The 23950-nt window shown below is 36.5% G+C and overlaps 1 protein-coding gene and 1 pseudogene across 3 annotated transcripts in view; one reads left to right on the forward strand and one right to left on the reverse strand.

The window, feature by feature from the left end:
* Positions 1–23950, reverse strand: part of PSME4 (proteasome activator subunit 4) — a 107508-nt gene that overhangs the window by 69818 nt on the left and 13740 nt on the right. For all 3 annotated transcript variants that reach the window (XR_011997945.1, XR_011997944.1, XM_025992782.2), the window contains exons 2-5: positions 18409–18549; positions 17729–17845; positions 3214–3258; positions 1217–1366 (exon numbers count right to left, since the gene is read on the reverse strand). Coding sequence is in view for 1 of the 3 variants with exons in the window: in XM_025992782.2 (XP_025848567.2) it covers positions 1217–1366; positions 3214–3258; positions 17729–17845; positions 18409–18549 (453 nt within the window). In the remaining 2 variants the exon portion in view is untranslated. The remainder of the gene's footprint in view (positions 1–1216; positions 1367–3213; positions 3259–17728; positions 17846–18408; positions 18550–23950) is intronic.
* Positions 15084–15518, forward strand: LOC112915362 (DNA-binding protein inhibitor ID-2 pseudogene; annotated as a pseudogene).

A 23950-nucleotide genomic window follows, 5' to 3' on the forward strand; every position in this document is an offset into this window, starting at 1 on the left:
GGCGGAGGGAGAAGCAGGCTCCATGCACCGGGAGCCTGATGTGGGATTCGATCCCGGGTCTCCAGGATCGTGCCCTGGGCCAAAGGCAGGCGCCAAACCGCTGCGCCACCCAGGGATCCCTAAATCTTTTTTTTAAAGAGCATAATCTAAATATTTTTCTTTTCTTTCTTTCTTTCTTTCTTTCTTTCTTTCTTTCTTTCTTTCTTTCTTTCTTTCTTTCTTTTTTTTAAGAGAGAGAACACATACACAAGGCATGGAAGGAGGGGCAGAGGGAGAGAGAAATTTAAGGTGGCTCCATGCCCAGGGTAGAGCCCAACACCGGGCTCAATCTTAGGACCCTGAGATCATGACCTGAGTCAAGAGTCAGCCGCTTAACCAACGGAGCCACCGAGGTGTCCCTAAGTATCTCTTATGCTAGGATTTGTTATATACCTAGTCATCTAGAAAAAAATAATTCTTAAAAACAATGCAAAGACTAGAATGAGTAAAGAAAAAAATTATTAAAAAAAACTAAGGAATACTACAAATGATGAATAAGACCAAGTTTTAGCAAAATACTTTTCCTTTCCCTGTACTCCAAACAATTTTAACATTTCTTATCACTGCCTATTTACTGATATTTTCTACTTCTTTTTGCACTTTTTATTCTTTCTCTTGATTTCTTAAAGTCCCTATCTTCACTTTTTTCTTTTAAGTTATTTCTACACCCAAAGTGGGGCTCAAACTCACAACCCCAAAATCAAGAATCACACGCTCCACCAATTGAGTCAGCCAAGGGCCGTGTAAAGCCCTCATGGTATTTGGCTTGACAGACAAGCATTATTTTCTCCTCATTTACAATCTTATGTTTCACCCTCCACACATTTTTCTTTTCTTTTCTTTTCTTTTTAATGATAGACATATATATATATATATATATATATATATATATATATATATATATAGAGAGAGAGAGAGAGAGAGAGAGAGAAAGAGGCACAGACACAGGCAGAGGGATAAGCAGCTCCATGCCAGGAGTCCGATGCGGGACTGGGTCCCGGGACTCCAGGATTGTGCCCTGGGCCAAAGGCAGGCGCTAAACCCCTGAGCCAATTCAAGTATAATTAACAGAACGGTTGAGTTAAATTTTTGTTTACTGTTATGGCTTTACTAGTTGGCTTAAATATCTCCATTTCTCGCTCTGTTCTATAATTTGTCAAGATATGTATATACTTACTTAAAACCTTTATGATGAAGTTCTGGAGGAAGGGAGGTAGGAAGAAATATTTCAAAATAAGTGATGGCCTTTTGCATTGTTACATCAAAAGGACACATTAAAGGCCGCCATTCTTCTAGCATCTCAGCTGTGGCATCTGCTGGAAAGTATCTGATAAAAAAGAAGGTTTTCATTTATCTGATCATTGGCTAAAAGGTCTACAACATTAATACATGACCAACAAAAAAGGGGGAGGTAGGGAATGAATTTCCTAAGGTACAATAGACCCTTAAAATGTTAACTTAAGTACATTTTTGCAACTCTAAAAATAAATACCTTGTAGCACTTAAAGGTAAATTTTCTTCTTGTCTATAGGACTTAGAAAACTGCTATAAAGCTAATAAAACTCCTAAAATACAGTAGGAAAAAAATCTAGTCACAGAGAATCCAGTCTATAAGAAATGGATAATCAGTAAAATGTGAAAGAGAACAATAGTCCAGGAACCTCTAGGCACATATGGACCAACCACTTACTCTCACTGCACCACAGAGCTCTTTTGTATACAAGAGTAGACTAAACTAGATGGTCTGGTTTTACAGGTGCTAACATTCTACAAGTCTATGAAATGGGCAGGGGAGCCTCTAGGGTAGAGAATATTCACAAAATTAAAATCTGAAGTGTACATCCACACACAAAACAGGTAAAATGGAGAAAGAGGACCCATGCATAATTACCAAATACTCATTAAGGGAGGTTAAAATAACAAATAGTGAATGAGAAATTCAAATTTGGGCATGGCCAAAAGTTAGGAAACCCTTTCAAATACACGTGTAGGTTTGGCCTATGTGTCACATTATTAATACTATTATATCTTTGTTCATCTGTATTAATTAGAGCCACACATCATTCCTTAATATGAAAAGTAAAACTATATTTCTAGCAATACTCCTGAGTTCATCAAGCATCTATGTGCCAAGTCACTATGCCACAGTTTAGAATGAAAAAAGAAAAAACAGAGAATATATTCTGCCTTTAAAGATCTCATACATCAATTCTTCTTCTAATTTTTCAGAGTCAACTGTTAGCCTTGGGTGTTCTATGAATTACCTAAGAGGCTAAAAACCACGAAGTACCCCAAGGATAATCAAATTGCTGGTGAGGAAATGCAGGCCAAGAAGTCACTACCTAGCTCAAAATGACGTGGCTTATGACTCAGCTTAGATCTTAAGCCTCAATCTTAAAAGGGAAACTATATCCTAAAAATACATTTGCTCGAGATTGAGAGTATAAAAGGTCAGCAACAAATATCTGATTTATAAAACCATTTATATAACTTTAACTCATAAGAATATGATAAAAGTGATTTCCATTCAAAAAAATTCACTGTATCCACACACAGCAGGATAAGCAATCTTAGAACAGCCCAATAAATAATAGTTCAAGTCCACAGAACTGGTTATTTATTTACACTAAGCTCTACGTCCAACATCTCGAGATCAAGAGTTCATGCTCCACCAATTGAGCCAACCAGGGGTCTCAAGTTCATGTAATGGAGTTGAATTGATTAAAACTAAATTCAACCCATATTCATCTTTAAACATCAGAATATGCAATATTTCTGTATGTTCTACTGAAAGAGAACATACTTTAAAAATGTCTGAATACTATTTTATTACTCACATTTTAATACAATACCTACAATGCTCATTTTGGAAAATATTTTTGATCTGAGTAATGATATTCTAGGAAAATCTTTCAAATAAAGACAATTACACATAAATTATGGCATTCTTACTTTATAATGGGTAACTGACACCCACACCACTTAAAAATTTCTCAATTTATAAATGAAATCTGAATAATTCAGTTAAAGAGTTGGAAATGATATGTTGTGCCCAGTGACTAACATTAAAATGTTAAAAATGATTTATACCTTTAATTTCCTCTTCCAAGCATACTAAGAATGGAGAAATACCACAGAAATAAAAGAAGTTTTATAAATTGAGAAGCTACTTACGGTCGGCAGCTTTTCACGAGTGTTTTGAGAACATTTTCTACAGAACTAGGGGGGAAAAAGCCATTTGATAAATTAGGTTGGTGTATTTTGAAATGCATCTAATCCAATTAATAAGTACTCTAAGATATGCTCATACATTTAAAAATTATGTGTAATGCAATAAGTAATCTTTCTCTTTCATACAAACAGAACTACAAGGATTAACTACTTAAACTCTGTAATCTACTCTTCCTTTTGCCCTTGATTTGTTCATTCTCTGTTGTAAACTAAAGGGAAGAAAACTGGAAAAAGGACAAACTATTTTCAATCTTTACAAAGTAGGCAGCAATGACCATACACAGCATATCAAGAAGGATGCTCAAGTGGCTTAAAACTTCAAACACTAATTTTTATTTTTATCAAAGTGCTTTTACATCGAAACACAAACAGCAGACAAAATCTAGTGTGCTTATATCAGCAACTGCCAGAAACTAGTTTTCTGTAACCAATGGTGGGAGTTCTAGAACACTATGAGGTTATTTTACTGCCAGCAACAATTAACAAAAATAGCAACAGCCATCTTTTTGACCTACTTAAAATGTTAGTTGAGTAACATTAAAAAGCTGTAACTTATTTCCAACTTTGTAGGTGGTTCAAGTGAATTTAAGAAAACATTAAGTATTTGATTATGGATTTATAATAAATGCTTGTCTTAATGAAAAGGCCAATGTGCTAAAAAAAAAAAAAAAAAAAAAAAGGCCAATGTGTACTGGTTTAAACATACATGGCCAGAATGGAATATTTAAATTAATCAGACTATTGTCAAAAGAGGTAAAACACAAATAAACAAAACAAAGGGCACCAGGTAATTTTGGCCTGGAATTTTAAAATAAATGTGTGGCTACTTACAGTATGATGCGTACAAGTAAATAAAACAAGTCCCCAAATCTCAAGAAAAAAAATTAGGGGGGAAAGGGGTAACTTTCATGCAGTGCTTCCACCTGACACTTTCTCATTAAGCTTCTTGAAATTGTTAAGTCCAGAAGTCTATCCAACCTCCCTGAAAGCTTAAGAACTAATCTGTAAAGAAATTCCAAGAAATAACACAAATCAAACTCAGCACAAGTAATCAATTATACAACCAAAAGAGAAAACTATGATTTCATTACTAGAAGCTGTAGAAATCCTCTTTAATTTCAAAACTAGTTAGAAAAAAATTAACTGAAGGCTACAACACATGAGAGAATTCTAACATTAAAAAGATGACCATATGGCCAGAGAGACATGGAACATTTTCTTTGATTATCAAGGAGAGATTCTATCTTCACTCACAAAAAAGCTAAGCAATTGAGGACACAGAATGAGTTTAGAGAACATCTAAGTTCGCCTGGTTAAAAAAGGGGTAAACTTCTCCAACGACATTTAAACTCCCTGAAAACCATGACTATGATTTTTACCTCCGGACATTTCCAAAGTACTTTTAACAAAATTATGTGTTCATATACATATTTATGCATATTTATATTTATGAATTTACAATATACAGTAAACATTTTCTATGAGAGCAACAAAGAGCACAGATCTTTGGGTCTTCTTTTAGTTTGGATGGAAGAACCCCGTTTAGAAACAAATTATGGACAAGGTTTAAAGAATTATCTATATCTAGTTCTACACTAAGTAACAGATCAACTCAAATGCAGATTTTTAAAAAGATAATTGTAAAATGGCAAACTTTCTGTCCCAGGAGATAAGCAGAAGATCTGTAATACTACCAGGTCCTAAAGTTTGTGTTCATGTTGACTTTGTATTTATTTTACTGTTTCTGTGACAACTCGTTTGAGTGCAACACAGAAAACCTGCTATTTTCTATTCCACAAACTTTCATATAATGTAAAAAAATGTTTCTAGAAGGCAGTGAAAGGCTGCCTAGCTACCTGCTTTCTCCAGTTCCCTTCACTCTTTACAAGAATAAGTGGTTAATTATAATAATTGATAGCTGTCACCTCACTCATTAGAGGGATTGGGTATGTGGGAAGGTGCTTTAGTTCATCTAAAGTAAAGTCAACTTCAACCCCTCCTTATATATAAGGCCTGTGCCAATGGATTTATGCTCTTTATCCAGAAAAGGGTACAATCTCTCTAACCTGTGATATCTGTATAGTGACCTTTTGTGATTCTTGTAATCTCTCAAGATGAAGGGAACAATGTTTCTGTTTAAAAATAAAATAGAAGGTTAAGGCTAGATGCTACTAAACTATATTGCACTAATTTTTAGAGGGAGTGGATAATCACTACGTACTTTCCCAATTGTTGGAAATTTATAATACTTAAGTGATTACAATTCAAAACACTTTTTTTTTTTTTATCAAAAGGGATTGATCTACAGAAGGAATAAGCTTTGAATGGGTTTTCTCATATCCTACTTCCTGTTAGAAAAGGCATGTTAAGTTGAAAAGAAAGCCATAACATATCATGCAATAGTTCATAACTTGGGCTTAGAGTTGGGACAGATCTATATTTGATTACCAGTTCTGCTACTTACTTTCTTCAATAGTAAAGCCTCAGTTTTTCCATCTATATAATAATACCTACCTCTCAGAAGGCTGTTAAAAAATTAAATGAGATAATGTAAAGAATACAGTTATCTGGCCCAGAATTAAGCACTAAAACTGTTAACTATAATTATTATTTCATACTATCCAAAACAAATTACATTTTCAGGCTCCTCAAGAACTATTATCTTGTGTTCATTTTGCTTTTACATTTATTCTACTGTCTCTTAATAATTATTAATGTATGATTTAGGAAATTACATCTATTTTGATGTGATTTAGTAATTAAATGTAATTCTTTTCCCAATTCCCACCCTATTTATTAGGGCAGACAGTAAGTTCTTGTCCCAGTTCTTGAGCTCTTGTCCCAGTTTCAACAAATGACTGTATGAGTTTTCCTCTCTGGGCCACAATTTCCTACTCTTTATGATGACATTAGTAAAATAAATGCCAAATATATAGCAGAGAAGCTTGAGGAAAGCCAAAAACCTTAGCCTCCAGTTACACCATTTATTGAGATAGGGGACTTATATAAACCTGGAGGTTTATGCTTCCTACCTCCTTGGCCTTACCTAATTCTCTGGACAATATTCACTTCTAAACCAGAGAAATGTATAGCAAATGATACATTCAAGACGAAAGCAGTGTGGACTACCCATAGTCAGAAGTATTTTCAGCTTGACTTGACAATTCTTGAACTAAAATTTAGCTTCAGAATTATATTTGCTTTTTTATAAATGAACTGGACAACTGTAACACTGGCCTATTCTATATACCCCTGCCTTAACCTCCTTATAATTTAATGGTAACTGCCTATATAATATTTTCTTTAAGAATGTACTTCATTAAAAAAAGAATGTACTTCATTTCATCCAAAGAACCTCAAGTTTTACCTGCTTTCTCTATATCTAAACAAACACAACCGTCAGTTCATCAAACACTACCCATCTCATATCTAATCCTTCAAAATCTAATACTGTGTCATTAAATCAGCCAATACTTATTTTTCACAGCCACTTCACACAAAATTAGGGTCAAGATAATTCTACCATAAGAAAGGTGTAAGTAAAGTAGAACATCTTCATCACTGAAGTAGCATTAACATTGATTTTTCATCATAACTACTTTCAGAAAAAAGTATGCCTCTATGGCTAGTATTAAGAAGTTGTAATAATCCTGACCACTCATGTAAAAACAGCATGCATAACTGCTGAGAGTGATAAGGCTGATCAGTGTGAACTAAATATTTTTTTAAAAGCTTTAAAAAGAGCAGTTTCTATAGAAAGATCATTATGACACAGATACAACTATTGGAACAAACACTAACAAACTTATTAATAAAAACCAACTACTTATTTTCTCATTTCCAAATAAAAGTGAAAGTGGCATTTCATTTCATTTATTTATTTATTTATTTATTTATTTATTTATTTATTTATTTATTTATTTTAAAGATTTTCCCATAATCACGAACAAGACAGGGATGTCCACTCTCACCACTGCTATTCAACATAGTACTGGAAGTCCTAGCCTCAGCAATCAGACAACAAAAAGACATTAAAGGCATTCAAATTGGCAAAGAAGTCAAACTCTCCCTCTTCGCCGATGAGATGATACTCTACATAGAAAACCCAAAAGCCTCCACCCCAAGATTGCTAGAACTCATACAGCAATTTGGCAGCGTGGCAGGATACAAAATCAATGCCCAGAAATCAATGGCATTTCTATACACTAACAATGAGACTGAAGAAAGAGAAATTAATGAGTCAATCCCATTTACAACTGCACCCAAAAGCATAAGATACCTAGGAATAAACCTAACCAAAGAGGTAAAGGATCTATACCCTAAAAACTATAGAACACTTCTGAAAGAAATTGAGGAAGACACAAAGAGATGGAAAAATATTCCATGCTCACGGATTGGCAGAATTAATATTGTGAAAATGTCAATGTTACCCAGGGCAATTTACACGTTTAATGCAATCCCTATCAAAATACCATGGACTTTCTTCAGAGAGTTAGAACAAATTATTTTAAGATTTGTGTGGAATCAGAAAAGACCCCGAATAGCCAGGGGGATTTTAAAAAAGAAAACCATAGCTGGGGGCATCACAATGCCAGATTTCAGGTTGTACGACAAAGCTGTGGTCATCAAGACAGTGTGGTACTGGCACAAAAACAGACACATAGATCAATGGAACAGAAGAGAGAACCCAGAAGTAGACCCTGAACTTTATGGTCAACTAATATTCGATAAAGGAGGAAAGACTATCCACTGGAAGAAAGATAGTCTCTTCAATAAATGGTGCTGAGAAAATTGGACATCCACATGCAGAAGAATGAAACTAGACCACTCTCTTTCACCATACACAAAGATAAACTCAAAATGGATGAAAGATCTAAATGTGAGACAAGATTCCATCAAAATCCTAGAGAAGAACACAGGCAACACCCTTTTTGAACTCGGCCACAGTAACTTCTTGCAAGATACATCCAGGAAGGCAAAAGAAACAAAAGCAAAAATGAACTATTGGGACTTCATCAAGATAAGAAGCTTTTGCACAGCAAAGGATACAGTCAACAAAACTAAAAGACAACCTACAGAATGGGAGAAGATTTTTGCAAATGACGTATCAGATAAAGGGCTAGTTTCCAAGATCTATAAAGAACTTATTAAACTCAACACCAAAGAAACAAACAATCCAATCATGAAATGGGCAAAAGAAATGAAGAGAAATCTCACAGAGGAAGACATGGACATGGCCACCATGCACATGAGAAAATGCTCCACATCGCTGGCCATCAGGGAAATACAAATCAAAACCACAATGAGATACCACCTCACACCAGTGAGAATGGGGAACATTAACAAGGCAGGAAACCACAAATGTTGGAGAGGATGCGGAGAAAAGGGAACCCTCTTACACTGTTGGTGGCAATGTGAACTGGTGCAGCCACTCTGGAAAACTGTGTGGAGGTTCCTCAAAGAGTTAAAAATAGACCTGCCCTACGACCCAGCAATTGCACTGTTGGGGATTTACCCCAAAGATTCAGATGCAATGAAACGCCGGGACACCTGCATCCCGATGTTTCTAGCAGCAATGGCCACAATAGCCAAACTGTGGAAGGAGCCTCGGTGTCCATCGAAAGATGAATGGATAAAGAAGATGTGGTTTATGTATACAATGGAATATTCCTCAGCCATTAGAAATGACAAATACCCACCATTTGCTTCAACATGGATGGACCTGGAGGGTATTATGCTGGGTGAAGTAAGTCAATCGGAGAAGGACAGTGTATGTTCTCATTCATCTGGGGAATATAAGTAATAGTGAAAGGGAATATAAGGGAAGGGAGAAGAAATGTGTGGGAAATATCAGAAAGGGAGACAGAACATAAAGACTCCTAACTCTGGGAAACGAACTAGGGGTGGTGGAAGGGGAGGAGGGCGGGGGTGGGGGTGAATGGGTGACGGGCACTGAGGGGGGCACTTGACGGGATTAGCACTGGGTGTTATTCTGTATGTTGGTAAATTGAACACCAATAAAAAATAAATGTATTATTAAAAAAAATAAAAAATAAAGATTTTATTTATTTATTCATGAGAGACACAGAGCGGGAGGCAGAGACACAGGCAGAGGGAGAAGCAGGCTCCACACAGGGAGCCTGATGCGGGACTCAATCATCCCAGGTCCCCAGGATCATGCCCTAGGCTAAAAGCAGCTCTAAACCACTGAGCCACCGGGCTGCCCTTAAAGTGGTATTTTAAAAGAGCAAATATAATGTTCCTCAAATACCATGTTAAAAATCACTATACCTACCTTAATAATCACTGCTTATTAACAAAATAACCATAAACTATTTTAAATTTCAACAGGTCCTCAGAGAAATGACTTTCATCATTTCATTATTATGTTAAATTCTATAGCCAGAGATCATTCTTGAGCTGCTGATACTAACTTAAGCTTAGAAACGTAACCACATTTCTCAAGAAACCCTCCAGCAGTAAGAACATGTCATTTCCATGTGTTGAAGGGTGAACAAAGGATTTAGTTGTATCTCAGGGATAAGAATACCAACTCTAAGTCCTTTGTCAGATCAACTGAGAAACAAACACCATCAAGAACAAGTACTAGAAAAGGGTAATAATCAAGTTTCTCTAGAGGTAGAATAATATCAAAAATGAAAATGTTAATACTCTATGATCCCCGTAGAGAATGATATATGGAAGAAAAATAGATCTTAAGAAAATAAACTGAGCTATCTAGACCCAAACTGCTCATCATGAAAATATGTAAACCTTAAAAAACTCACAAAAGCGAAACTGATGGTGACAAAACTAAAATTTAAACACAGCAATTCAAATATGAATCGTCCATGCCCATTTGTAAAAGCTGATCTATGCATAATTCCTCCAAGCCTTGTCAGAAGCAAGAGTCTTCATTAATAACTTGCAATATGTTATTCTAATTTAAGTGTATGGGGCATTATTTTAGGAAATAAAACTAGGCCCCTAACACATAAATGCTTCCTTTTTAATGTAAACAATAAGTGATTCTTAAGTTGCTATTATCAAATTCAAACTAACTCCTTTCCAATTTTGATTTTTTATTTTTTTAAAAAAAAAGACTCTACAATTTGCTTCTCCAGTAGAACCTAGAAACAGAGAGGAGTGCGAAATGTTCCCTTGCCCCTGAGGCATATAGGCAGAAAGTAAAAAAGGGAGAGGAGAAGAAGAGGGAGAAAAATAAGGGAAAAGGAGACAGGAAAAAAGAAAGTTAAAAAATCCTTGCTCCAAAAAATAGAACCAGCTTTTTAAAACATGTTGAAATGCATGGCACCCTAAGCTGTAGTTTCAAATAAAGACATATACACAAGGCACATGAGTTTAAGACTTGAAAGACAGTTAAATGAAGCAACCTTTCACTTTTGATTATAAAAATAGTATTCTAAAAATAGTATGAACACATGCAGTCAGCTGACAAAACTGTTTCAAAATGAATCAGAATACATCTAAGATGAAAATACTCCAAGCAAAACACCAATTCCAAAAGTATGCCATATTGAAGGGTTTTCAGGGGTTTTCTGAAATAAACTGTTTGTGAAGTTATAACTTTATCACTAGACTATGAACACTTACTATACTAATACACTAAACAGAAACTTAGGTAGAAAGGTAAATTTTAAAACGTTTAAATTGATTCCCTATTAGAAATTCAGTGGACATAGACTAGCTCTGAAGAACAAAAACTAAAAAGTATTGCTGTATGGCTCTCCAACTGGTTTCCTTAACATTTCTGCAGAAGAACTAAGACTACTAGATTTCTCTGATTTTAAAAATCAAGGCAAGTGTGATGAAGAAAGTCCAAGAACCAAAGAATCAGATAATCCTTCACAGACACATAGCCTGACCTGAATGAAAATAAGGTAACACGTACTCCTTTCAAAAGGTGGTATCTGATAACAGTAAAAAGATTACAGAAAATTAGAGAAAATAAAAAAATAATTACAATCCTGAGAAATGTTTTAAGTACAATTCTTCTACTTTTTTTTTTTTTACAGACATTAGTTTCTAATTTTATCTTACAGGGCTGCCTCTCACCAAGCAAGAGCCCCTTTCAAGAGTGATTCCAAATCCTCACTACGCTTTGTGATCTCTTTAAATTGAAACAACCCATTAGCAATTAAAAAAAAGTCTGCATTAACAGAGCTGCACTTCCTTAGTGTACTCCATCCAGTTGGAGGCACATAGCCCTGGGTGTGAGCACTCCAACCCACTGAACCAAAATGGTTTATCTTCCTGGAGCATCAATTATAGTCAAGAGACACAGAGGAGAGAAATTTCTACTTATGAAAACATCACTTAATAAGCCTAATATAGATATGAATGTTTTAAAATAACATGTAAAATTTCCAAGAAATTTCTCACACCAGAGCACTTTAAGAAACACCTCAGAGCCTTGAGGAAAAGGAAAGGAGGTACTAAGTAGACAGTTTGATAGTACTGGTATAAGGTAAAAAGAATACTGGCTTTAAAACTACAAGATCCAGGTCTTACAGAATTCAAAATAGGAAAAAAAGAAAAGAACATGGAAAGAAAACATGAGGGCCTGATTAATGGGGCAGAAAACTTTAGATTGCGGGGACACAAGGTAAGCGGTGGCAAATCTATGCACATGGAGGGAACATTTTGGAAATGTACAGGGCATTTTTAATGATCCCAATTACTGGGGAGGATTCAATGGAACTTTAGTGATCCTGGTATATTGGGTATCCTGCAATTCATGGAATAGCCACAAATAATGAAAAATTTTTGTAAGACTTTAAATGTCCCACTGTAAACTTAGATACAGGTAAAAAAATTTTGATCCTAAAAGTGAAGAAGTGCTTTAACCATTAAGTATTTTTTGCAAGTTCTTTTTTTTTTTTTTTAAGATTTATTTATTTGAGACCGAGAGAGCAAGTGCATGAGTAAGCATGGGGGTGGGAGGTAGAGAGGCAAAGGAAGAGAGAGAATTCAAGTAGACTTCCCCCACTGAGCCTAGAGACCACCAGTGTGGGGCTCCATCTCCTAACCCTGAAATCATGACCTGAGCCAAAGGCAGATGTTTAACCGACTCCGCCACCCAGGCACCTGAAACACCCAAAGACTGAAGACTATTTTTACAGTCTAGAGCCAACTGTCATTACACTAGCAAAAGCAGACATAAAACATGATGTCACAGAATTTCATTAATACTTTTGTTGTTAAAATGCGTCATGTTAGTGTCATCTTTTTTGGTATGGCACAAAAGGCAGTTTACATTGTAAAAATTTGATATTGACGTTATTGATTCATTTTAGCATTGTTACCTTTCAACCTTATATTGTCCCCCGAAGTCCACAGCACAAATTCTCTATGACTTCATATATCAATGTTTCATTTCCCAATTCTTCCTTTACCTCTACTTCTTTTTTAATTTTAAGATTTTATTTATTTGAGAGAGAGAGTGAGAGAGCACAAGCAGGGGGAGGAGCAGAGGGAGAGGGAGAGGGAGAAGCAGGCTCCCCGCTAAGCAGGAAGCCCAACGCAGGGCTTGATCCCAGGATTCTGGGATCATGACCCCTACCCAGGCACCCCGCTATTTCTTTCACAAGTAATAAAGTTCAAAAATAATTTTTGTGATACCATTCCGTACCATCCACATAAAGGATAACTGTGGCACTGTATTAGAAATAAGGCCAGCTTATCTGCAAGAATATCGCACTTCCTTTTCCTTAGCTTAGTGCTCTAAAATTAAAACGACTTCCCTCTCTTTTATATTTAAATAAGTTTTATCTGTTATTCTTTATCCCAGCACTAGTTTTTATTTTATTGTCCACTCATAATGCTGCTCTTTTATTTTCTTGTGCTATATATCCTAAACAAAACGTATTTGGACCTTTTTTAAATCCAAACTTACTCATTATAAGTACATGCAAAATCTGAATACCATTTTGTGTCTTTAGTGTAATGATGCCTGCATGTCTGAAATATGTTTTTTTTTCAAGATTTTATTTATACGAGAGAGAGAGAGAGAGAGAGAGAGGCAGAGACACAGGCAGAGGGAGAAGCAGGCTCCACGCAGGAAGCCCAACATGGGACTTGATCCAGGGTCTCCAGATCAGGCTCTAGGCTGAAGGCAGCACTAAACCCCTCAGCCACCCAGGCTGCCCTATGTATTGTTTTATAATAAACTACCGTCTCATTATAGGAATCATTTTATGGTTAAGACATTATTTGTACTTATTTTTGTCATTGAGTACAGGTAAAGAGTATAGGTAGATTATATTACTTATATATTTCATTTCAGAATACCCAACTACACAATACAAAAGGGGGTCTGCCTGCTTTAAGCCAAGGAAAGATTTCAGCAAAGACACGATGTTTCTTCAAAAGATCAAGAACAGCCATGGTGAAACTTCTAAGGAAGAAGGTTTCCTTAGGAGCAAGAACATGGGGACGCTGCAGGAAAAGACACATGGTAAGCAGAGGATGAAGATGCAGGGGAGGACTCTACGCACAGGCTGACAGTAACAGTGTTGAGCACTGACAAAATTTCCAGGAAGGAAGAAAGCCAGAGCTGCGCACTGCCAGACTTAAAAGGAAGCAGCTGCCTTTGAAAAGGTACATCTCAGTGCAGGAAGTAAGATGCTTACTTATGAAAAAGTAAGTAAGGGACTCACTGAAGAAGAAAAAGAAGAAATTTTTGAAGAAATCGCCTTCTTTCCCCTAGCATTTACCAAAGATTTTCTGAGGCAGCCAAAATAAATCAGCCAGGAAAACTTCAAAGAGAACTGATTCAGAAAGATAACTGGTCTGTGAAACGGCGATGCCAATCAAAGCCTAAATGGCCTCATATTTTAAGAAGGCCCAGTCACCCCAGTTCATGCCATGTTTCTTCCAGCAGAAATAATACTCAAAAGGAACCTTCACAACAAAGCTTTTATGCTAAATTTTGGGTTTTCATACTAAATATTTGAAGATGTACCATTTAGCTTCATGATGAATTTTGCTCTATGATGGAAATGGGTTTCCTTGTTTTAACCCATGGAATCTTCAGAAAAGAAATGATCTCTCACCACTGCATTTGTGACCACTAGCCAAAAAACAATTAGGGCCTAACTTCAGGATCACCTATAGTCATGTTTTGTTTTTTAAATTATTTTCATTTACATCATTTCACTATTTACTTATGACCTAAAAATCTGTTAAAGTCTGCTATTTGCAGTCATTTAAAAAAAAAAAAAATCTATTAAGGGTTTAACAAAGGCTGCTGACTTCAGTGAAACCTGAGAAATTATCATGGGTTAAAAAAACCCGAACTGGGAGGCTACAAGAAGTCCTGAAATAATGAAAACACGCCTCGAATTGAGAGAGAAAATGCAGGAATAAATCCTTAAAGACTTATACAAGCCTATAAAATGGTGCTCTGCAGGAAATGAGTACATGTGTATAACAAACAACTATAGGTAATGAGGGGAGAGGCAAATTGAAGAAAATTGTAGAATCTTCCCTAAAAATAAACCTTGTCACAAATACTTTAAGAGTTTCTTCTTGGGGATGCATGGGTGGCTCAGTCAGTTAAGCATCAGACTCTTGATTTCATGATCTCAGGGTCATGGGTTCAAGCTCCACGTTGTGGAGCCTACTTTAAACAAACAAACAAACAAACAAACAAACAAACAAACAAACAAACAAACATTCTGAGCCCAGCCCAGTGCAGAGGATAGGAAACTCAAGAAGCATTATGGGCAGCAGAGGCATAAGCTGCTGGGCAGCCGGCTCCCTCCTGGTCTCTCCTTCCCCAGGAGGTCAGTATGAGAGCCTTCAGTCCAGTGAGGTCTGTAAGGAAAAATAGCCTTTTAGACCACAGCCTGGTCATCTCCCGGCACAAAACCCTGGTGGAGGACCAAATGAGCCTGCTGTACAATATGAATGACGGCTACTCCAGGCTCAAGGAGCTGGTGCCCAGCAGCCCTCAGAATAAGAAGGTGAGCAAGATGGAAATCCTGCAACAGGGCACATTGGGCCTGCAGATCGCCCTGGACTCACACCCCAGTATTGTCAGCCTGTACCACTAGTGACCTGGGAGGAGTGAGGCATCCAGGACATCACTGACCACCCTAAACACAGACATCAGCATCCTGTCTTCACATGCTGCTGAATTCCCTCCTGAATCAATGTCAAACGACAGCGCTCTAGGGCTGAATAAACGGTTTAGGACTTTCCTTTTCTTTGCACAACAGCAATGAATCCAAAGGATCTTTTAAGACACGGACCTTCTAGTTTTTTAAAGATTTTATTGATTTTGAGAGCAAGTGAAGGCATGTGTGCACAAATGGGGAGAGGGGCAGGGGGAGAGGAGCAGAGGGAGAGAGAGAGGGAGAAGCAGACTCCCGTTGAGCAGGGAGCCCAATGTGGGGCTCAATCCCAGGATCCTGGGGTCCTGACCCAAGATGAAGGCAGATGCTTAACCAACTCAGCCACCCCACACCCCCGAACTTCTTTTCAACCATTTCACAAGGATAACAATACGTTGAATGGACATTTTTAAAAAATGGAAAGAAAATTAAGAACAACCATTTTCCCCAAGGTGACTGTGATATTAGCTATTTGTGAAAAAGACTTTTAAATGCCCTTTCTATGGTTGAAAGCTTTTTTTTAAAAAAAAAAATTTTATTTATTTATTCATTCATGAGAGACACACACACAGAGAAAGGCAGAGACAGGCAGAGGGAGAAGCAGGCTCCATACAGGGAGCCAGATGCAGGACTTGATCTCCAGGATCATGCCCTGGGCCAAAGGCGGCACCAAACAGCTGAGCCACCTGGGCTGCCCGAAATATTTATATACTGTTCCCACCTTGGGGACTGAAAATGTTAAAATCATAAGGAATTTCCTAATTTAAGCAGGCTTTGCCTTTCTTCAAAGGTGGAGAATGAATACCAGAAGGATCCAGTATTCAGTTACTTTTATATTAAGTCTTTTGGCCAGATATGACCTTTTAGACACAAACCTACTGAATGCTATGAGTACGTATACGTGTGTGTGTGTGTGTGTGTGTGTACACACACATGTGGTGAAACCCTGTGAGTTCTTTAATTAGTTTTCTTATACAGTGGCAGAGATGAACACTTCTGTATTCAAAGTATAATGATGTACTTATTCATGCTAAACTTTTTATAAAAAATTAGTTACAAACTTAACCCTTTTAGGCAAATAGATCGTGTGTTTATTTTTTAAAAGATTTTATTTATGTATTCATGAGAGACGGGGAGAGAGAGAGAGAGAGAGAGAGAGAGAGATATTGGGGCAGAGACACAGGCAGAGGGAGAAGCAGGCTCCTTGTAGAGAACCTGACATGGGACTCGATCCTAGGTCTCCAGGATCACACCCTGACTGAAGGCGGCGCTAAACCACTGAGCCACCCGGGCTGCCCAGATGGTGTGTTTACTGAATGGCAATTGCCTGCTTTATTTCAGAGGACCAGTGCTTTGCTTTTTATTCTATGTTATAACTGAACCCAAATAAATACAAGTTCAAATTTATGGATATAGATTATTTAAGATTATAATAAACATGTCTGAAATTAAAAAGAAAAAAGGTTTTGTTTTTTTGAAGTAGCCCAATGCAGGGCTTAAACCCACAACTCTGAGATTAAGACCTGAGCTGAGATCACGAGTCGGACACGTAACCAAATAAGCCAAAGTTTAAGAGTCTTTTAAGCCAAACATGGTTAAGACTGAGAAAATTAAGAGCTAGATCAAAACAAAACAAAGCCTCGTTAACAGGGGAAAATGATGCTATGGAGTCAAGTCCAAAATTACTATTCACCAAAAAAGGATAGATCATCATATGGTACTCTGCAAATTCAGAGTAAAATACAAAACGTACCAGAATTAGAGATCTGGAAGAGTTAGGATGTACGCAAAAGAAGGTATAATCAGCCAGATGTTCATAACCCTAGTATGTCTAAACATTACATCCTAGGGCGTCTAAACCAAGAAGCCATGCATTTGAACAGCCTGCATTCCACGAACAGCTACTGAAACTAATGCTTCTTTAACTGGCATGGGGGTACCCTCTGGAATATGCCAAGCTCCTCTTCTTGAGGCATTCATTTTACTTGAAGTATTAAAACACATGTGAATATATAATAAAGAAAGCCAAATGTGCATTACTTTCAATGACAAAATATTAGATTCCAAACAAAACCCTGTGGTCTCTGGCCAGTCTGCTAATGTTGGCTGTCAGATATCCTAGTGGAATATTCTTAAGTGCAATTTCAGATATAGTTTAAAGAGGGTAATAAATTGTTTTAGGAGCCAAGTTACAAAGCAATGAGCACACTGAAATGTATATTTGCTTGCTTATTTCAAATAACCCAATTATTTCTCAATTATGACCAAATTCTAAAAGACCCCAGTGCTTCCAAAGAAGTCCTTTAAAAGGAAATACTTACTTAGGAAACCAATTTAATCCCAGGTGCTCTGTCTTGGAATATAATATTCTTTCCACCATGTCATAAAGTGGTCTCCAAGGTAACTCCAAATCATCTCTTGAAAGAAGTTCCTTTTTCCTAATTAAAAAAAAACAAACAAACATATAGGCATACATTCGTACACAGTTGTTTGTGTAATACACCTACTACACAGGGAGGACAGTTGTTAAATGTCGCTGTCATCCTGGTAGGCCTTGCTTTTCCCTATCCACAGATAGGAAGAATGTACCAGATTATTGCTGTTCAAACCTCAAAAAACACCAGGTAAAGAGGGGCATTTAAATTCATGCCATCATTACTGCCAACGAATTTTCTGCATGCCTAGGAATAAGAATAAATGATTCGTGACTTCTCAAGGATCTTAACATATATATACAGGAAGATAATTAGTTTAAACGAACATATATTCAGATAACATATATTTCCATGTGCTACAAAACAGAAGGCCTCACAGAGGAGATAGAATTTTAATTAATTAACACATATGCCTTAAACCTATGATAAAATTTTCTGCAATCTTTTTACAAACTGGCAATTTGGGACTTGGGTCTTCTTACCAAAGAACACTTAGCTCTTGTTGTCTAAAACCTTGAAGAAATGAACCAAAACGTGTTAGCAGAAATCACAGGAAATCTACTCACTTTAACAAGTTGATCAACAGACGGGCAAATCCCTGCATCATGCTGATTTCCAGTTTTGGAATTGATACCAGCTCATACAATAACTTGATAAAAAGAACATGATCTTCTTTGCTAAATTTTCTTCCATAAAGTCGAATATATCTGCAAGAGAAAAATCAACATAGACTTTAAAAATAAGTATGGTGACATATCCACATTCACTGCAACAATACTCATAACAGCCAATGTGTGGAGGCAATGTGAATGTTCACCAATGGATGAATGAATAAACAAAATGTGGTACACAGACACACACAGACACACACACACACACACACACACACACACTGGAGTATTATACACCCTTTAAGATATCTAACTGCTTTTCCTTTCCAGAAATTCCTCAAAATCCTTAGTCCACTAAAAACATACTTTTTCATTTTCTCAGGCTATTGTGTATTTATTTATTCATTCAGCTCTTTTCTTGTGTATTTATTTATTCATTCAGTTTCAAGGTCTAATCCCATGACTTCACCTTAGTACTCAGTGACTGGATAGTACGGAAGGCAGAGCCATGAGACTCTATACATACTGTTCTGCCTCTGCCAGTAACTACCGTGCAACTTTCTTAACCACGCTGGAACAGTGAAGGCAATATATAAAAACCTCAAGCCCAGGGCTACCAAAGGTACTTCGAGTTGCTGAATAAAGGTGGTACAGCCTCCTGCAGCCTCCTTCAAGTTCACTCTAAATTTTGGAATAAAAGAATAGATGCTACTTTCAAATGAAAGCAAACTATATTCCTAACGACCACACAGAGAAGAGTTCAAAGGGCCATCCCTCCAGCGTGCCCCTGGGGTACAGTCCTCACTCTCCTCTGTGGCTAGGATACTTCTGTGGAAAAACTGGGAAAACACTGCTCTAAACCACGGAAATAATTTACCTATGGCCCACTTCATTTACTGTAGTAGAAAGACAACTCTATGCTTAATATTAGGAACAGAAGATTCAGAGCCCTAAACTTAATATCATGAAAAGAAGAGACCAACAGGGGGATTCCTAGAGGAGGTATAACTGCTGACAAAACTAGAGATGTTAGGGGATTACTCAGAAAGAAACCTCCTATTCTCCCTGTCAGCCAGGAAATAGTTCGTGTCAACCAGAAAGTGGTTTTCGTCTCAGCATTTCTCAAAATGCAGTCCAAGAAAAATGTATTCTGAAGAGCACAAAACGTACTACGAGAAGAAAGTTAATAATCACTTTTCAAGAAAATTGAGAAATTCTGTTCAATAAAACACTATTTTTTTTTCAATAAAACACTATTAAAAGTGAAAACCCCAATTGGATATTTGGAATACAGCCCTCTGACAAGTATTCTTATACAAATTACATAAGAACGCCTTCAAATCAGTCTGAAAAAGACTCAATTAAATTAAACAGGCGAAAGACTCAGGCACTTCTCAGAAGACAGCATACAAATGACTATAAAGCATATGTAAAGATACTCAACACCCTTACTCATCAGTAAAAGCAAATTAAAACCACAGTAAGGTACCACTTTACACCTGCCAGACTGGCTAAAACTAAAAGCCTAATAATACCTAGTTTGAAAAAAAAAAAAAAATCTAGTTTGGGTGACAATGTGGAAAAACCAGACTTTCATATGTTACTGGTGGCGATAGCCACTTCGGAAAAAGTGCCTGATATTACCTAGTTGAATGTCTATTAGACATTAGACTGTTTAAAATGCATATTCCTGAGTTCCATCTTAAATCTAGACAATTAAAAACACAAGGAGTATGAAATACAATAGAATTATTATTTTTTTAAATAATAAAAAGGGAAATAAAATACTCAGGGTGGAGTATTCATTTTTCAAAAACTACCCCAGTTGTTTTTTTCTGTATATTTATATTCAAAAATCCTACTTTAGACCATATTAATATGTAGTCTATCCTTTTCCCAATTCATTTTCACATTAAGTTTTGGAACTAAAAATTACTAGTAGATGTCTAAAATACTTGAAAACCTTGGTAACAGTCATGATTGATCTTTTGAACATATTATTTCCTTAAACTATCCACAATATATAGATAAATCAGTATGTTCCATCCTCCCACAGGGGGGAAAACTATGAAAGATAATAAGAAAGCACTTTTGAACTGCTTCCTTCCTCCTCATAACCTTAATAGTGTGTTAATCAAATGCTTTAATTTTTAATCTCAAGTAAATGAGATTATGCCATAGCCTATCAGGAACAAAAATGATTTAATAAAGTGTATTAAAGGTTTTCTTCTACAGCACATCCTGAAGATAGTACATAATTCATTACAAGGAAGTTTAAAGTAAATACAGAATTATACGTTACTGAAATGAATTAAGAATTAGAGCTTGACAAGAGGCTAAAAATACTGGTTTTCATACAAGCTCTGTCATTCACCAGTTATTTTTCAAGGCAATCACTAGGTTTCTAAGATTCTAACTAAATCCATCAATCAAGTAAAATTAACATCATTTGAGACCAACATTAAGACTATTTGTAATTATAAAACATGTAAGACATTTAGCAATGACATTTAACCTCAAGTAAATGCTTTATTTTGGGTAGTACTACTCAAAAGACAAAAAATGGAATTTTAGCTATAAAATTTAAAAAACCAGAGTTTAAATACATTTCATTTAGTTTCATTTAAAACACTCAGAAGTATTCATGGATCATTTAAAAAAAAAAAAAATCCTACATCCAGGGACTCCTGGGTGCCTCAGTCAGTTGACCAGTGAAGCATCACTCGATTTCTGCTCCTCACTCAGTGGGGAATCTACTTGCAATTCTCTTCCTCTTCTTCTGCCCCTCTCCCCACCCTGCTGTCTCTCTCCCAAATAATAAATCTTAAAAAAAGAAAAAAAAAAAAAAGAAAAAGAAAACCTCACATCTAGCAATATATAAGTAAAAATCTAGACTATCAAAGTCAAAATACCAATTTTTTCAAAGTACATTTGCAATAAAATTTTCCTGGAAAAAAAAAATTGGAAGCCCAACATAAGAGAATAGTTAAACTGTGTTTTATGCCTTTAAATATAATGCAGACATTTAAAATTATGTTTTTAAAGAACTTTAGTGGATGGGAAATGAAATATCATTTAAAAAATAGCATTTAAAAAAAAGCAGGATACAAGGGGCACCTGGTAACTCAGTTGGCTAGGCATCTGCCTTTGTTTGGCTCAGGTCATGATTGCAGTTGTCCTAGGACCAAAATCCATGAAGGATGGGGAGTCTGCTTCTCCCTCTCCATCTCCCTAACACCCTGCTTGTGCCAGCACTCTCAAGTGCATGTGCTCACGCTCTCTAATAAATAAAATCTTTTTAAAAAAGCAGGATACAAAACATGAATACAACTAAAGAAAAATATGTAATCATGCATTAAGATTAAAAGATAAAATAAACAGTGTAACAAGTCACCTCTGTGGGGTAAAACTGGGTGATTTTCACATACTCCTATTTACCTTTGCTTATTCTAACTTTCTAAAGTAGAAAGGCATTATTTTTATAATTAAAATTAACACGTAAAAAAATTTTGCATCAAATTTCTGCTGTAAAATACAATGTTTAAAATCAGGTAATCAGTACTTCTGCATTTCTACGTTTCTTTTAATAAAAACGGCCCTTATGCAAAGACTACTCAAGTCCTATTTAAAAGAGCACAGGAGGCAAGTTGTATGGTTCTCACTAGCCAAAAATGATACCAGAGCATGAATCATGGTAATTAACTGCAATGTATGTTTAAATCCATTGAGTTCATAGTGAAACTAAAAAATATACATACATGCAAAAGAAAACCCCATTGTTTATGCCCTTGAAGAATGCTATGGGCCCAATGCTATCATTATCTTACGAACAGTAAATAGGGCACCTGGGTGACTCAATCAGTTAAGCCTCGGACTCTTGATTTCAGCTCAGGTTGTGACCGCAGTGTTGTGAGATTGAGCCCTCCGCAGGAGCCCAGCACTAAGCCAGGAGTCTGCTTGAGATTCTTTCCCCCTGCCCCTTTCCTGCTCCCATGGGCACCTGTGCTCTCTCTCTCTCTCTCTCCTTCTCGCTCTCTAAAATAAATAAATCTTTTTTAAAAACCTGGTAAATAAAGAGAACCAATGAAACATTTATCCTGGCTCCTACAGGAATTGTACCTCAGGGTAAACAACAGTTCAGGAGGAAAAGTTCTTTAGAGAACTTAAGCTAATAAGCAAAGAACAGTTTACTAACATCAGAAAGAACCAGAGATTATGCCTCTCATGATAGAAGTATACAAAATACATAACACCTAGTCTTGAAAAAGAAAATGAAACTTTATGAGCTGAATAGTAGCAACAAAATCAATGTATGTCTTTAACATTTCAATCAGACTTCAACTAAAGGTAATTAAAATTACATAATTAATAAAGCTGACTTTAAAAGACACAAAAACAGATTAAGAAACTGTGCTCTCGGGGATCCCTGGGTGGTGCAGAGGTTTGGCGCCTGCCTTTGGCCCAGGGCGCGATCCTGGAGACCCGGGATCGAGTCCCACGTCGGGCTCCCGGTGCATGGAGCCTGCTTCTCCCTCTGCCTGTGTCTCTGCCTCTCTCTCTCTCTCTCTCTCTCTCTCTCTCTGTGTGTGACTATCATAAATAAATAAAAATAAAAAAAAAAAAAAGAAACTGTGCTCTCTTTTCAATCTTCTGTGGAATACCTATAAAACTGGTAAAAAACTCACTTAATTCTAAAATGGACATTATTCTGGCCAAACAGTCTGATTATAATAAAATATAAAGCAGAAAATATTAATATAGTATAACAAAAATTACTTAAAAACACAATCTTAATTGCCAATATCAGACTTAAGGCATTCCCTACTCTAAGAGGTACTTCCTTTAAAACCAAAAACCTTTAAAGGTCCACAACCTTTAAAACCACACAGATTTGGGTGCCTGGGTGGCTCAGTGGTTGAGCATTGGCCTTCCGCTCAGCGCCTGATTCTGGAGTCCCAGGATCGAGTCACACATTGGCCTTCCTGCATGGAGCCTGCTTCTCCCTCTGCCTGTCTGTCTCTCATGAATAAATAAAAAAATATTAAAAAAGAAAAACAAAACAAAAAACCAGAGAGATTCAAGACAATAATGACTATTCTTAATATTATTATTTAGCATTATTCTAAATCTAGAGATTAAAAAGTAAACTAGGAAACACAAACCAGTTGTGGTTTGTGTCATCCAAAACCAGGAACAAAAAAACCCATTCATAGACTAAATAAGAAAATCCACAGAATTTGTTTCTTTTTTTTTTTTTTAAAGATTTTATTTATTTATGACAGAGAGAGACAGACAGAGAGAGAGAGAGAGGCAGGCAGAGACACAGGCAGAGGGAGAAGCAGGCTCCATGCAGGGAGCCTGACGTGGGACTCGATCCTGGGTCTCCAGGATCAGGCCCTGGGTTGAAGGCGGTGCTAAACCGCTGAGCCACCCGGGCTGCTCAGAATTCGTTTATTAAAATCAACAGGCTTCCGTATGGTACCCAGATAAAAAATAC

This window comes from Vulpes vulpes, chromosome 16, assembly GCF_048418805.1.
Source record: "Vulpes vulpes isolate BD-2025 chromosome 16, VulVul3, whole genome shotgun sequence".
In the NCBI taxonomy this organism is placed as follows: Eukaryota; Metazoa; Chordata; class Mammalia; order Carnivora; family Canidae; genus Vulpes; species Vulpes vulpes.